Source organism: Nycticebus coucang, chromosome 9 (assembly GCF_027406575.1).
Source record: "Nycticebus coucang isolate mNycCou1 chromosome 9, mNycCou1.pri, whole genome shotgun sequence".
Classification (NCBI taxonomy): Eukaryota; Metazoa; Chordata; class Mammalia; order Primates; family Lorisidae; genus Nycticebus; species Nycticebus coucang.
In genome coordinates, this window is record NC_069788.1 from 112,339,561 (window position 1) to 112,351,629 (window position 12,069).

The 12,069-nt window shown below is 38.9% G+C and overlaps 1 protein-coding gene across 4 annotated transcripts in view; it reads right to left on the reverse strand.

Annotated features, from left to right (window-relative positions):
* PSEN1 (presenilin 1) overlaps positions 1-12,069 on the reverse strand; it is an 81,231-nt gene that overhangs the window by 9,426 nt on the left and 59,736 nt on the right. For all 4 annotated transcript variants that reach the window (XM_053601727.1, XM_053601723.1, XM_053601724.1 and 1 more), the window contains exons 8-9: positions 9,426-9,524; positions 3,341-3,427 (exon numbers count right to left, since the gene is read on the reverse strand). In XM_053601727.1, the coding sequence (XP_053457702.1) occupies positions 3,341-3,427; positions 9,426-9,524 (186 nt within the window). The remainder of the gene's footprint in view (positions 1-3,340; positions 3,428-9,425; positions 9,525-12,069) is intronic.

The window sequence follows — 12,069 nt, forward strand, 5'->3', positions numbered from 1 at the left end:
GGCCCTAGCAGCGATTATGTATTGGTAGTTTTGTATTCTTTTTCTTCTTCCTTTTTTTTGAGACACAGTCTTGGTCTATCACCCTGGCTAGAGTGCCAAGGCCTCATCATAGCTCATAGCAATCTCAAACTCATAGGCTCAAACAATCCTCCTGGCTCAGCCTCCCAAGTAGCTGGGACAACAGGTGCCCACCACAATGCCTGGCTAATTTTTTTCCTATTAGTAGAGACAGGGTTTCACTCTTGCTCTGGCTGGTCTTCAACTCCTGAGTTCAAATGATTCTCCCACCTCAGCCTTCCATTCTATACCTACTCTATTCTTTTTCTTAACCAAGTTTCCACAAAGCCTGAATCTTCCCCTTGGTTCAGAGTTTATAAAATCATCTAAGAATAAGACTTTTATAAATAGCATGCTCATCTGCTCTTTTTTTTTTGAGACAGAGTCTCACTCTATTGCCCTGGGTAGAGTGCCGTGATGTCATAGCTCACAGCAACCTCAAATTCTTGGGTTCAGGCAATCCTCTTGCCTCAGCCTCCCTAGTAGCTGGTACTATAAGAGCCCACCATAATGCCCAGCTATTTTTTTCTGTTTTTAGTAGAGATGGGGTCTCTTGCTTTTGCTCCAGGAGTCTCCAATTCCTGGGCTCAAGTAATTCACTGGCCTCAGCCTTCCAGAGTGCTAGGATTAAAGGTGTGAGCCACTGAGCCTTGAGCTTCATCTTGATGTTTTAATTTAGGTACTTATTTACTTCCTAGAGGGAAGATGAAGCATTGACTCCCATCCTCTTACCCAGGCATGCATGTACATTAACTCCTCCTAACTTCCCAATGTCATCATTTTATGTTAAATTCAGTTTTGATATTATCACTATGCAAACAGTACTCACAACTAAACAATTTTACTACAGCCAGAATATACTATAATTACATTTTTTTTTTCTGTGACAGAATCTCATTTTGTCACCCTCGGTAGAGTGCTGTGGCATCATAGCTCACTGCAGCCTCAAACTCTTGGGCTTAAGTGATTCTCTTGCCTCAGCCTCCCAAGTAGCTGGGACTACAGGCACCTGCCACAACGCCTGGCTATTTTGTTGTTGTTGTTATTGTTTTGGTAGGCCTGGGCTGGATTCAAACTTGCTAGCTCTGGTATATATGGCTGGCACCCTAGCTGCTGAGCTACAGGCACCAAGTTTTTTGAGCAACTTTTTGTTTTCTCTGGAAAACTGCCTCCTTTTTTCCCTGGATGGATTCTTTGTGTATTACCTATGACTAATTTATCCTCAAATTCTCTGACAGAATTCAAATGCAGTACATTATCTCTCCATTCTATCATTTTTTGCCTTGCACAGACATCCCTATTGGAGACCTATGTCATTTTGTTCCAATCTAACTTCTAGTTTCACTAACATATCGGTTTTCAAGTAGGGGCGGCATCAGGAGGTAGGAACCGGTATGTAGGAATTTTTGGTTATATGGCCTTGAAGGCACTACGGGCAGTTAGTGGTGAGAGGCAAGCATGCAATGTGATGGAAAGTCCAACACAATGAAGAACCGTCCCATCCAAAATATCAGCAGCATTTTCCCTGAGGAACTCTGCAGTTCATCCCCTTCTCACTTCAAAGCCCTGGCCGGTTCCTATTCTAGAAAGCTCTTCCTCTAGTCCTATTATCACTTCCTCAGGGAAGTCTTCCTTGACTATTTAGAATACTTAAAATTCCCCTCCTATAAACTTGCATAGCACCTTAAATATCTTCTTTATAGTACTTACCACAACTGTATGAATTATTTATGTAACATTTATATATGTTAAATGTCTGTCTCCTCAAATAGACTGTAAGCTCTACAAGAGCAGGGTATGTCTTGTTCAGTGCTATGTTTCTTTTTTTGAAACAGAGTTTTATTATGTCACCCTCAGTAGAGTGCTGTAGTGTCATAGCTCACAGCAACCTCAAACTATTGGGCTTAAGCGATTCTCTTGCCTCAGCCTCTCAGGTAGCTGGGACTACAGGCACCTGCCACAATGCCTGGCTATTTTTTTGTTGTAGTTGTCCCTGTTATTTACCAGGCTCAGGCCAGGTCCAGCCCCGATGTATGAACAACTGAGTGGTTCTAGATTTTATTCTTTTGACAAATGTTGCTTGAGCTCCTGCGTGCCCAGTACTTTGCCCGGCACCCAGAATATAGCACTGAACAAGACATACCCTGCCCTTGAGGAGCTTACAGTCTATTTGAGGAGACAGACAGTTAACATATAGTTATATAAATAATTCATACAGTTGTGATATAACTAACCAGTGTGATATAACCTAACCTCTGAGCTATGGGCACCAAGCCAAAAGAATAAAATCTTGATGAACCAAAGTCTCATCCTCACATACACACATACATATAAACTCACAGAGAACGAACCTCACTTTCTTCAGCTTACCACAGGTTAACACAATAACCAGGCTTGGAGCAGTTGTTGCCGCTGTGTTTCCTGCTTTTCCAGTAGGTGTTCTACTCGTCTACCACCACCTTGTTCTATTTCCCTGCTCATGGCCGAATAAAGCCTGATATCTTTGGGTCCCAAATATGAATCCACAACTCAAAGTGTCCTCCTTGAATTTATCCAAATGGTAACTCTACAGTTTTCTTGGCTCTATAAAACCTCAACTCTCCCTTTCTGACAAATGGAAACTCTGGCCTTTTTTCTGCACTCATTTTTATTTTTCTTGTTTTTCAACTTTCTTCTAAGGTCAGCCCTTTGTTTTGCATTTAAAAACTTTCCTTTCATCACCATTTATATTGTGCTGTTATTCTTCAAGGGGAATTAGTTATTCCTAATAACAACTTCTAATTTGTGTTCCCCTTAGTATCTTCTGTATAGGACGGTGGACCTTTCACTCTCCCATCCTAACCCTTTATTATTCTCTTCCAGAAAGTCATATTCACTGGAATATTTGAGCTTCTCAGTCTAAACATCACCATATCTCTAATCAAATTATACATAAGTTATTCTGGCCATGTTAGACAAGAGACTCATTTTTACATGTTTGGAGAAAAAGAGTGAATTTTTTTCTTAAAAGTATCATAGCCTCAATTTGAACCTTTCCATGCTTCTATGATGTATTCAGTGGCAGAAATCTTAACCTAGGGTTCCTTGACTGTACTGCTGGGTCTGGAGTATCTGAACTCCTTAAATTATTGAATATTTACTGGGTATTACCACAGTTTTCAAGAGCTTTTCAAAGGAATCCATGACCAAAGAAAGAAGCTGAAATCATTGCTTCATAACCCACCGTTAGCCTGTAAGATGATGACCACAAAAAACAGGATAATTCCAAATAAAAGTAACCTACTTTCTGTATTATACTTAGAGCTTCTGGATACCCTCTTTTGGGCTTCTGGGTCTCCTTCCGCCATGTTCACCAACCACACCATTGTTGCTGTTGAGAAAGACAAAATTCCAAGTAAGCACTGGAAATACAGAAGGAAAGACAGTAGAAGGCAATTACCTTCTATACAAATTGCTAATCTTATTAATGCTGATTTAAGAATCCTTAACAATCAGAAGTAAATGTATGTAAAAACAACAAATGATTCTCTTCGATTTTATTAGTTTTTTGAGACTTGGTCTCACTTTGTCACCCTCAGGAAAGTACCGTGGTGTCATAGCTCACACAACCTCAAACTCTTGGGTTCAAGTGATCCTCTTGTCTCAGCCTCCCACGTAGCTGGAACTACAGATGCCCATCACAATGCCACTATTTTTAGAGATAGGTCTTGCGCTTGCTCAGGCTGGTCTCAAACTCCTAAGCTCAAGCAATTCACCCATCTCGGCCTCCTCAAGTGCCTAGGATTACAGGCGTGAGCTACTGCACCCAGACCTCTCTTTGATTTTAGTAGATAAAAATATCTGAAACTGACTCTTTAGTGTAGTGGTCAAATTGCAGTTGTTGGCTAGGTGTGGTGGCTCATGCCTGTAACCCGAGCACTCTGGAAGGCTAAGGTGGGTGGACTGCCGACACTCACCGGTTCAAGACCAACCTGGGCAAAGTGAAACCCTGTCTCTACTAAAAACAGAAAAATTAGCTGGGCATAGTGGTGCACACCTATAGTCCCACATACTCAGGAGGTTGAGGCAAGAGGATAACTTGAACCCAGGAGTTAGAGTTTGTTATGAGCTATGATGCCATGGCACTCTACCCAGGGTGAGACAGTGTGACTGTCTCAAAAAAAAAAAAAAGCCAAACTGCAGCTGCTATCACAAAACTGATCATCATTGTTTATAGTCCCTGAAAAGTAGCCAGAAGGAAAACTGTTTAGGCTAGCAAAATACCACTGGAATAATAGCTGGACTAGCTGTCCAAAAATAGTGTGACCTCACTGATGAAAATTACTTATGGGAATTAAATTCAAGGACAAATTGGGGTTCACAAAAGCCTCAGAAATGATTATAATTTAAAAGATACATGGAAGAAAGTTTCTTCATATTATGTCTCACTTTTATAATGAATGTTTAATAACTCCACATGTCTTAAATGTGGAGTAAGAAAAAAGTTAAAAGTAATAAACAGACAGTCCACTGGCCTATGTCCTTTATATCGAAATACATATCTAGGGCGGCACCCGTGGCTTAACGGAGTAGGGTGCCGGCCCCATATGCTGGAGGTGGCAGGTTCAAACCCAGCCCCAGCCAAAAAAAAAAAACAAATAAAAACTGCAAAAAAAGAAAATACATGTCTATCGATATATCTTTATAGATCTAGACATACACACATCTCTCTAACACATTTTAGTTAAGAGACAATGTAAATACTTTTAAATGGTGTTTCTTTCTCTTATATATTGCAGGAATGAAAAATGGTATAACTCCTATTGCAAGGAAATTTGGTAACATCTAACGAAACTATATTTGCATTAAACCTTCAACCCAGCAAAAAGTTTTGGGAATTTATCCTAAAGGTATACAAACAATAACACGAAAACACACATGTGCTGTATGAAGCTACAGTCGGAATCCATGCCAGCAGCAACCTAAGTCCAGTCTGGTCATAGTAAGCAATTTAAAGTAAGAAACTTGGCATCTATGTCTCCTGGCTTTTTATCACTATAATTCTATAATTCTACTCATGTTCTTAGTACTTTTAGGATTCTTGAAGAATTTATGAAACAAATACACAGCAAAAAAGGTTGAAATTCTTTTTTTTTTTTTTTTTTAAAGACATAGTCTTACTCTGTGGCCCCCGGCTAAAGTACTGTGGCATTACCCTAGCTCACAGAAACCTCAAATTCCTGGGCTCAAGCAATCCTCCTCCTGAGCACCATAGGCACCCACCACAGTGCCTGACTAATTTTTCTAATTTTTCTATTTTTAGTAGATATGGGGCCTCACTCTTGCTCAGACTGGTCTTGAACTCCTGAGATCAAGCCACCCTCTTGCCTTGGCCTTCCAAAGTGCTAGGATGACAAGCATGAGCTACCATGCCCAGCTCAATGTTGCTGTTTTCTTATATTCTGTAAAAACACTAATTAGTACTTTTTCTCTGAAGTACTAATACTGAAGTGGATACATCCACCCATATACAGCTCCCTTCCCTACTATCACCCATAGGATATTGCACGTACTGTTTTAAATCTTGATTTTGTATTTAATACATGTAATTTTGGACATTTAAAAAACAGTTGGACATACATAAAGCACCCCATTCTTTTTGATGGCTACACAATGATCCACTGTATGAATGTAACATAATTATTTGAAAGTGCCCCCTTTCCCTAGTATAAGCATCGTTTTTGTGAACACATTTCATACTTTTCAAGTATATTCCTTAGTCTAAATTCCTACCATTAAATATTAACATTTCATGTCACATTTTGTGTACACAAATATAAGTTACACAAGCAGACTTTAATTTCTAGACACAACATGGAGGAAGCTTACACACAAATGTTCACTAAGAGAAAAATGTTAATGCTCAAAACTTCATCTATTCTTTTCTTACAATAAATACAGAAACATATGATAATAAATTTATGTTGGAAATAGAAAAGATTTTCACATTCCAGATATCACCTATTCTAAAACTACCCGACTTCTTTAGCTACGAGTACAACCCGGCTAATTTTTCTATTTTTTTTTTAAGAGACAGGGTCTTGCTATCTTGCTTAGGTTTCTCTCCAACTCCTGGCCTCAAGAGATCCTCCCAGTTTGGCTCCCAGAGTGCTAGGATTACAGGTATGACCCACCACGCCTGGCAGAGACAGAATCTTTGAGATAGTGGGTGATATTTACTATACCTCTCCTTCACCACCTGTTTTCTGCCTATACCATTGCTTGCATTGCCATCACCAGCTAAACACCCCCCTTTCCTTGTTTCTGGTTCTAGTAGAATTCTACCGAAATTGCTCTCTTAAATGTCACTAACGGTAGCTTAGGCACCAAATACTGTGTGGTTTACTTAACCCTCATTATCTTCAACTTTTGTTTTTCCTTTTTAAAGAAACAGGGTCTCGCTCTATCACCTAGGCTAGAATGTGGTAGTGCAATCACAGCTCATTATAGCCTCCTATTCCTGGGCATTAGCAATCCTCCCACCTCAGCCTCCCAAAGTGTTGGGATTCAGGTGTGAGCCACCATGCTTGACTTCACTTCTAGTGTTGTTGTTTTGTTTTTTGGGGTTTTTTTTTTTTTTTTTTTTGAGATGGTGTCTCACTCTGTTGCCCAGGCTAGAGTACTATAGTGTCATCACAATTCATAGCAACAACAAGCTCCTGGGTTCAAGTGATCCTCCTGCCTCAGCCTCCCAAGTAGGCGGGACAATAAGCGCCCACCACAAGGCCTGGTTAGGTTTTTTTGTTTTTTTTTTTCTATTTTAAATAAAGACAGGGTCTGGCGGTGCCTGTGGCTCAACGGAGTAAGGCGCCAGCCCCATATGCCGGAGAGTGGCGGGTTCAAACCCAGCCCCAGCCAAAACTGCAAAAAATAAAAAATAAAAAAAATAAAGACAGGGTCTTGTTCTTCCTTGGGCTGGTCTCAAACTCCTAAGCTCAAGAGATCCTCCTACCTTGGCCTCCCAGAGTGCTAGAATTATAGGCATAAGCACTTCAGCTGGCCATCACTTCTTTTTTTGAATCACTTGTGTACTCCTAGAGCAATAGTTCTCAACCTATGGGTCGCAACCCTTTTGGGGGTCAAATGACCCTTTCACAGGGGTCACCTAAATACATCCTGCATATCAGATATTTACATTACGATTCATAACAGTAGCAAAATTACAGTTATGAAGTAACTGTATTTATGTGGCGGCACCTGTGGCTCAGTCGGTAGGGCGCCGGCCCCATATACCGAGGGTGACGAGTTCAAACCCGGCCCCAGCCAAACTGCAACCAAAAAATAACCGGGTGTTGTGGCGGGCGCCTGTAGTCCCAGCTACTTGGGAGGCTGAGGCAAGAGAATCGCTTAAGCCCACGAGTTGGAGGTTGCTGTGAGCTGTGTGAGGCCATGGCATTCTACCGAGGGCCATAAAGTGAGACCCTGTCTCTACAAAAAAAAAAAAAAAAAGAAAATAATTTTATGGTTGGGGATCACCACAACATGAGGAACTGTATTAAAGGGTTGTAGCATTAGGAAGGTTGAGAACCACTGTCCTAGAGCTTAACTACTCTTTGCTGAAGTTCTTTAACTTTGTATTTCTAACATCAAATTTTCCTCAAGCACTAGTACTTTATTTCTTAATACATGCTAGAAATTTCTACCCGAATGGCCCACAGGTATCATCAATTAAATTCCATATGGCCCACAAAACATATATAACTATTCTACCTCTGAAACCTCTCATCATTCTTTTGATTGCTATTGCCAGTATCATACAAACTGTATTTTCCACCAGATCATGGCAACATCATCTTAGTATGTTTCCCATGGTCTTAGCATCCACCTCCTACAATTCATCTTACACAATGCCTTCAACTTACAAAGGCACTGCTCTGATCACTCTCTTTTATTTCTTCTGCTTGAGAACCTTCTGATTCCTCAGGGATCACTAAATAGCACACAGATATATAAACCTAACAGTCTTTGGTATCCTTGATCTTTTGCTTTAATCTGCCTTTTCAAACTAATCTCCTAGTATCCTCCTTCTTACTTCATATTCCATCTTCTAGTTAAATCGAACACTTGAAACCTGATAAAGATGCGTCACACTTTATAACTCCAAATTATTCTTTGTGATGAGCCCACTTTAGATTCAACACTTTCATCTCTACTTGTAAAATCCTATCTATCCTTAAAAGTTTCTTTTTTCTTTCTTTTTTTTTTGAGATGGAGTCTCACTATGTCGCCTCAATCTCTTGGGCTTAAGCAATTCTCTTGCCTCAGCCTCCCAAGTAGCTGGGACTCCCAGCTACTTTTTGATTGCAGTTGCCATTGTTGTTTAGCAGGCTCAGGCTGGGCTCGAACCTGCCAGCCTCAGTGTATGTGGCCAGTGCCTTACTCACTGAGCTACGGGTGCTGAGCCCATCCTTAAAAATTTCAAACCAAGGGCGGTACCTGTGGCTCAGTGGGTGGGGCACCGGCGCCACGTACTGAGGGTGGTGGGTTCAAACCCAGCCCCGGTCAAATTGCAACAAAAGGATAGCCGGGCGTTGTGGCGGGCGCCTATTCCCAGCCACTCGGGAGGCTGAGGCAAGAGAATCACCTAAGCCCAAGAATTTGGAGGTTGCTGTGAGCTGTGACACCACAGCACTCTACCGAGGGTTAATAAGTAAGACTCTGTCTCAAAAAAAGAAAAAAGTTTCAAACCAAATGCTGTCTCGTGTACAAAGCCTTCTCTGATTCCCCAGCCATATTTTTCATTTTTTGAACTCTCTCTGCATTCTGAGTATACCTTTTGTATACTCAGATAACACTCTGCCTTGGAATATGATAACACTCTGCCTTGGATGTTGTTTTTTATACACTTGTCTTATCTCACCTCTAAATTGTAAGCAAATGAGTTCTGAGGGGAAGCAAAGTATCTGACTCCTTTTTTGTTGTTTACAGCACAGATTAGGTTGATGCTCAATCAATATTTATTGAATGATTAGGAAAAATATAACTCTAAAGCCAAAAAAGGCAAAAACATTCTGAAGGAATGTATAATTCTTTCCATAAGCTAGCGTAAGATTCATTTGCAATATATGTATACATAACACTCGAACAAATTTTTAAACGGAAATACTGGCTCTCCAACCTCTCTTTCCACTCATATTAAAAACTTTCTTGAATCAGCATCAGATAGAAGACAATGGTTGGCAAGTAAACAAAGAGATCTGTAGGAGTCCCATTAATGCTCTGCATTTGAGATGAGAAAAAAGTACCAAGATAATGACCTTAAGTACATGAATTAGAGTTCTTATAAATTTAAGCTGATTACTAACTCAGTATCATTCTCAAATACTTACAGGAGTAAATGAGAGCTGGAAAAAGAGTTTCATTTCTTTCCTGAGCTGTTTCAACCAGCATACGAAGTGGACCTTTTGGACACAAAACGGCCACTAAATCTAGAAAGAGAAAAATACAAAAGGCATTTGTTAAAATATATTGGCTAAACTTGCAAATGGGTATGTTAGGAAGGAGATAACCAAGGGAAAAAATTTTACTTTGTTTTTTTTGTTGTTGTTTTACACGAAATATGTTGAGCGAATATGAAATAAATGGCAGGTAAACTGGTGGAAGAAAACCACCCGAGCAAAATAAGCAAAAGCACCAAGAAGACCCATACCAATCTCATTTTGGCTTTGACTGCTATGTGTTTAGTCTACAGGGTATCTTTACTGGGTTCTAGGAATAAATCTTCCCAGTTTGAAGGAAAGAGGCAGAGATAATGGGACATTCTATTCTAGGGCAATTGTCAATGTACAATAGCAGAAATGAGACCAAGTCACTTCCAAACAACAGAAGCTTTACTCTGAGAGGAATTTAACAGATGGAATTTGACTCAACTTTTCAAAATGTGAATAGCCCAGCAGAAAAAATTCATCCCTTCTCCTTTTTAAAAATAGTATTGTGTAGTACCAAAATAATTAAAATAAGAGGGCAATACATTTCAACAAACCAAAATAATTAGTAACTCTTTGCATGATATGGTTTAGCACAGCGGTTCTCAACCTCTGGGTTGCAACCCACAGGAACTGTATTAAAGGGCTGCGGCATTAGGAAGGTTGAGAACCACTGGTTTAGCGTTTCTTTAGTCTTCAGGCAAATAATAGCATTTTACCAACATTCAGGCCTCACAAAACATGTGGTGTTGAAAAGTGGCTTATTTTACAAAAACAATAATTCAGAGAGGAAGAAAAATGCCTAAATTATTCTTTTTTCTTTTTTTGCAGTTTTTGGCCAGGGCTAGGTTTGAACCCGCCACCTCTGGCATATGGGGCTGGTGCCCTACCCCTTTGAGCCACAGGCACCACCCTAATATTCTTGATTATACTACCATTTCTTTCCATCTATTGCAATTTTCTTTCATTTTCTGTGTCATGAAAATTCAGAATAGAAATATAAAAATGACCTCAAAGATTTAAAAATACAGATATAGCTAAACTTATAAAGGAAGAAATAATAGCTACTTTAACATTATCGGTCATTTTAAATACACTTAAAAAAAACTTCATACCTTGAAGTGGTCAGGTCTTCTTGTTAATAACAACAGTATAACAGAGTAACAAAACACACAGTAATAAAACACACACACACATACCCCTCTACCTCTTCTCACCAGTCCTACTTCAATTTGTTTGAATAAGAAAAGGAAAATTTTGTCTTGTTCAGAAACAATGAGATTTCCATCTTATTTGACAGGGCCACATCCTACAGCTGTTCTGCTTTTATTACATGCTCTCCCTAACAGACCTGCTAAATAATAAACTCGTTTATTTCTTACAGCAATTAAAGTGAATTAAAATTAATTTTGCTTTGTAAATTTCAGAACAATCTTTGTAACAAATTAAGGCATTTTGAGGTCTTATAAAAATGAAATTCTGAATCATTACTCTAAATACTGGATATAAAAATTTCAAAAGATAAAAAAAATTTTTTTTCTCCTAATTTAAAGGAACTCAAAGCTCTGTAGAAATAATCATTTGCATTATGTGCAGACAAAACAGAAGGTTGATGGTAGATATAGTGTAAAATGACAGAAAGAATATTGGACTTGGAATTCAGGTTCTAGAATGAACAGTTTAAGCTGAGGTAAATAATTCACCTCTAAAAACTCCAAGTTTTTCTTAGTAGTAAAATAAGAATGATAACCGTCTTTGATACTTCACAGGATTACAGCAAAAAATAACAACAAACATTTACTGATTGGATACTGCTTCAAGTGCATTAGTGTATTGTACATAACATACTTTAATATGCACAGTAACTGAGATTTAAAGATTGAGTAACTTGTGTGTGGTCCAACAGCCAGAAGTGATGAGTAAAAGAGTCTAGATTTAAACCCAGGCATTCTATCTCCAGAATTGGCATTCTTTATCACAGCTAAGCAATAACAGATGAGAACTTTGCAAACCATCAAGACTTTATAACATAAGATTATTAAAAAGTCAGACATAATGAGTATATGGATTCTATAGTTCCATGACAGACTATTCAAATACAAGAATAGAACCAGTTCAATTCTACTTCCACAGACTGTTTCTTCTTCAACCAAATGGGGATGATGAGGTTTCCTAGTAGAGGTCATTGGACATTTTAATAAGTATATGAACAAGGGATAAAAGACTGGCTTCCTACTGTAGAAACTACATTCTGATCTCTGAAATTCGGTCTCTTTTTGGCTTTTATGCAGGGAAATAGCTACAAGAGTATATATCTATACAGCTGCTTCAGTTATTTATGCTGGGAACATTATGATTATTCAGGACTCATGTCACACTGATTGTTACAGAATTTGAATCTTACACTATCAAAATAAGCTTTTTTACCTTATAAAAAGGTAGGTAACTTAATTTTGATTTAAAAAATGAACAATTTATGTATCAAGCACTCTGTGCTTTCTTCTCTTTTCTTTCTGCTTGTGCTTTTAAACATATATTTAATTCACTG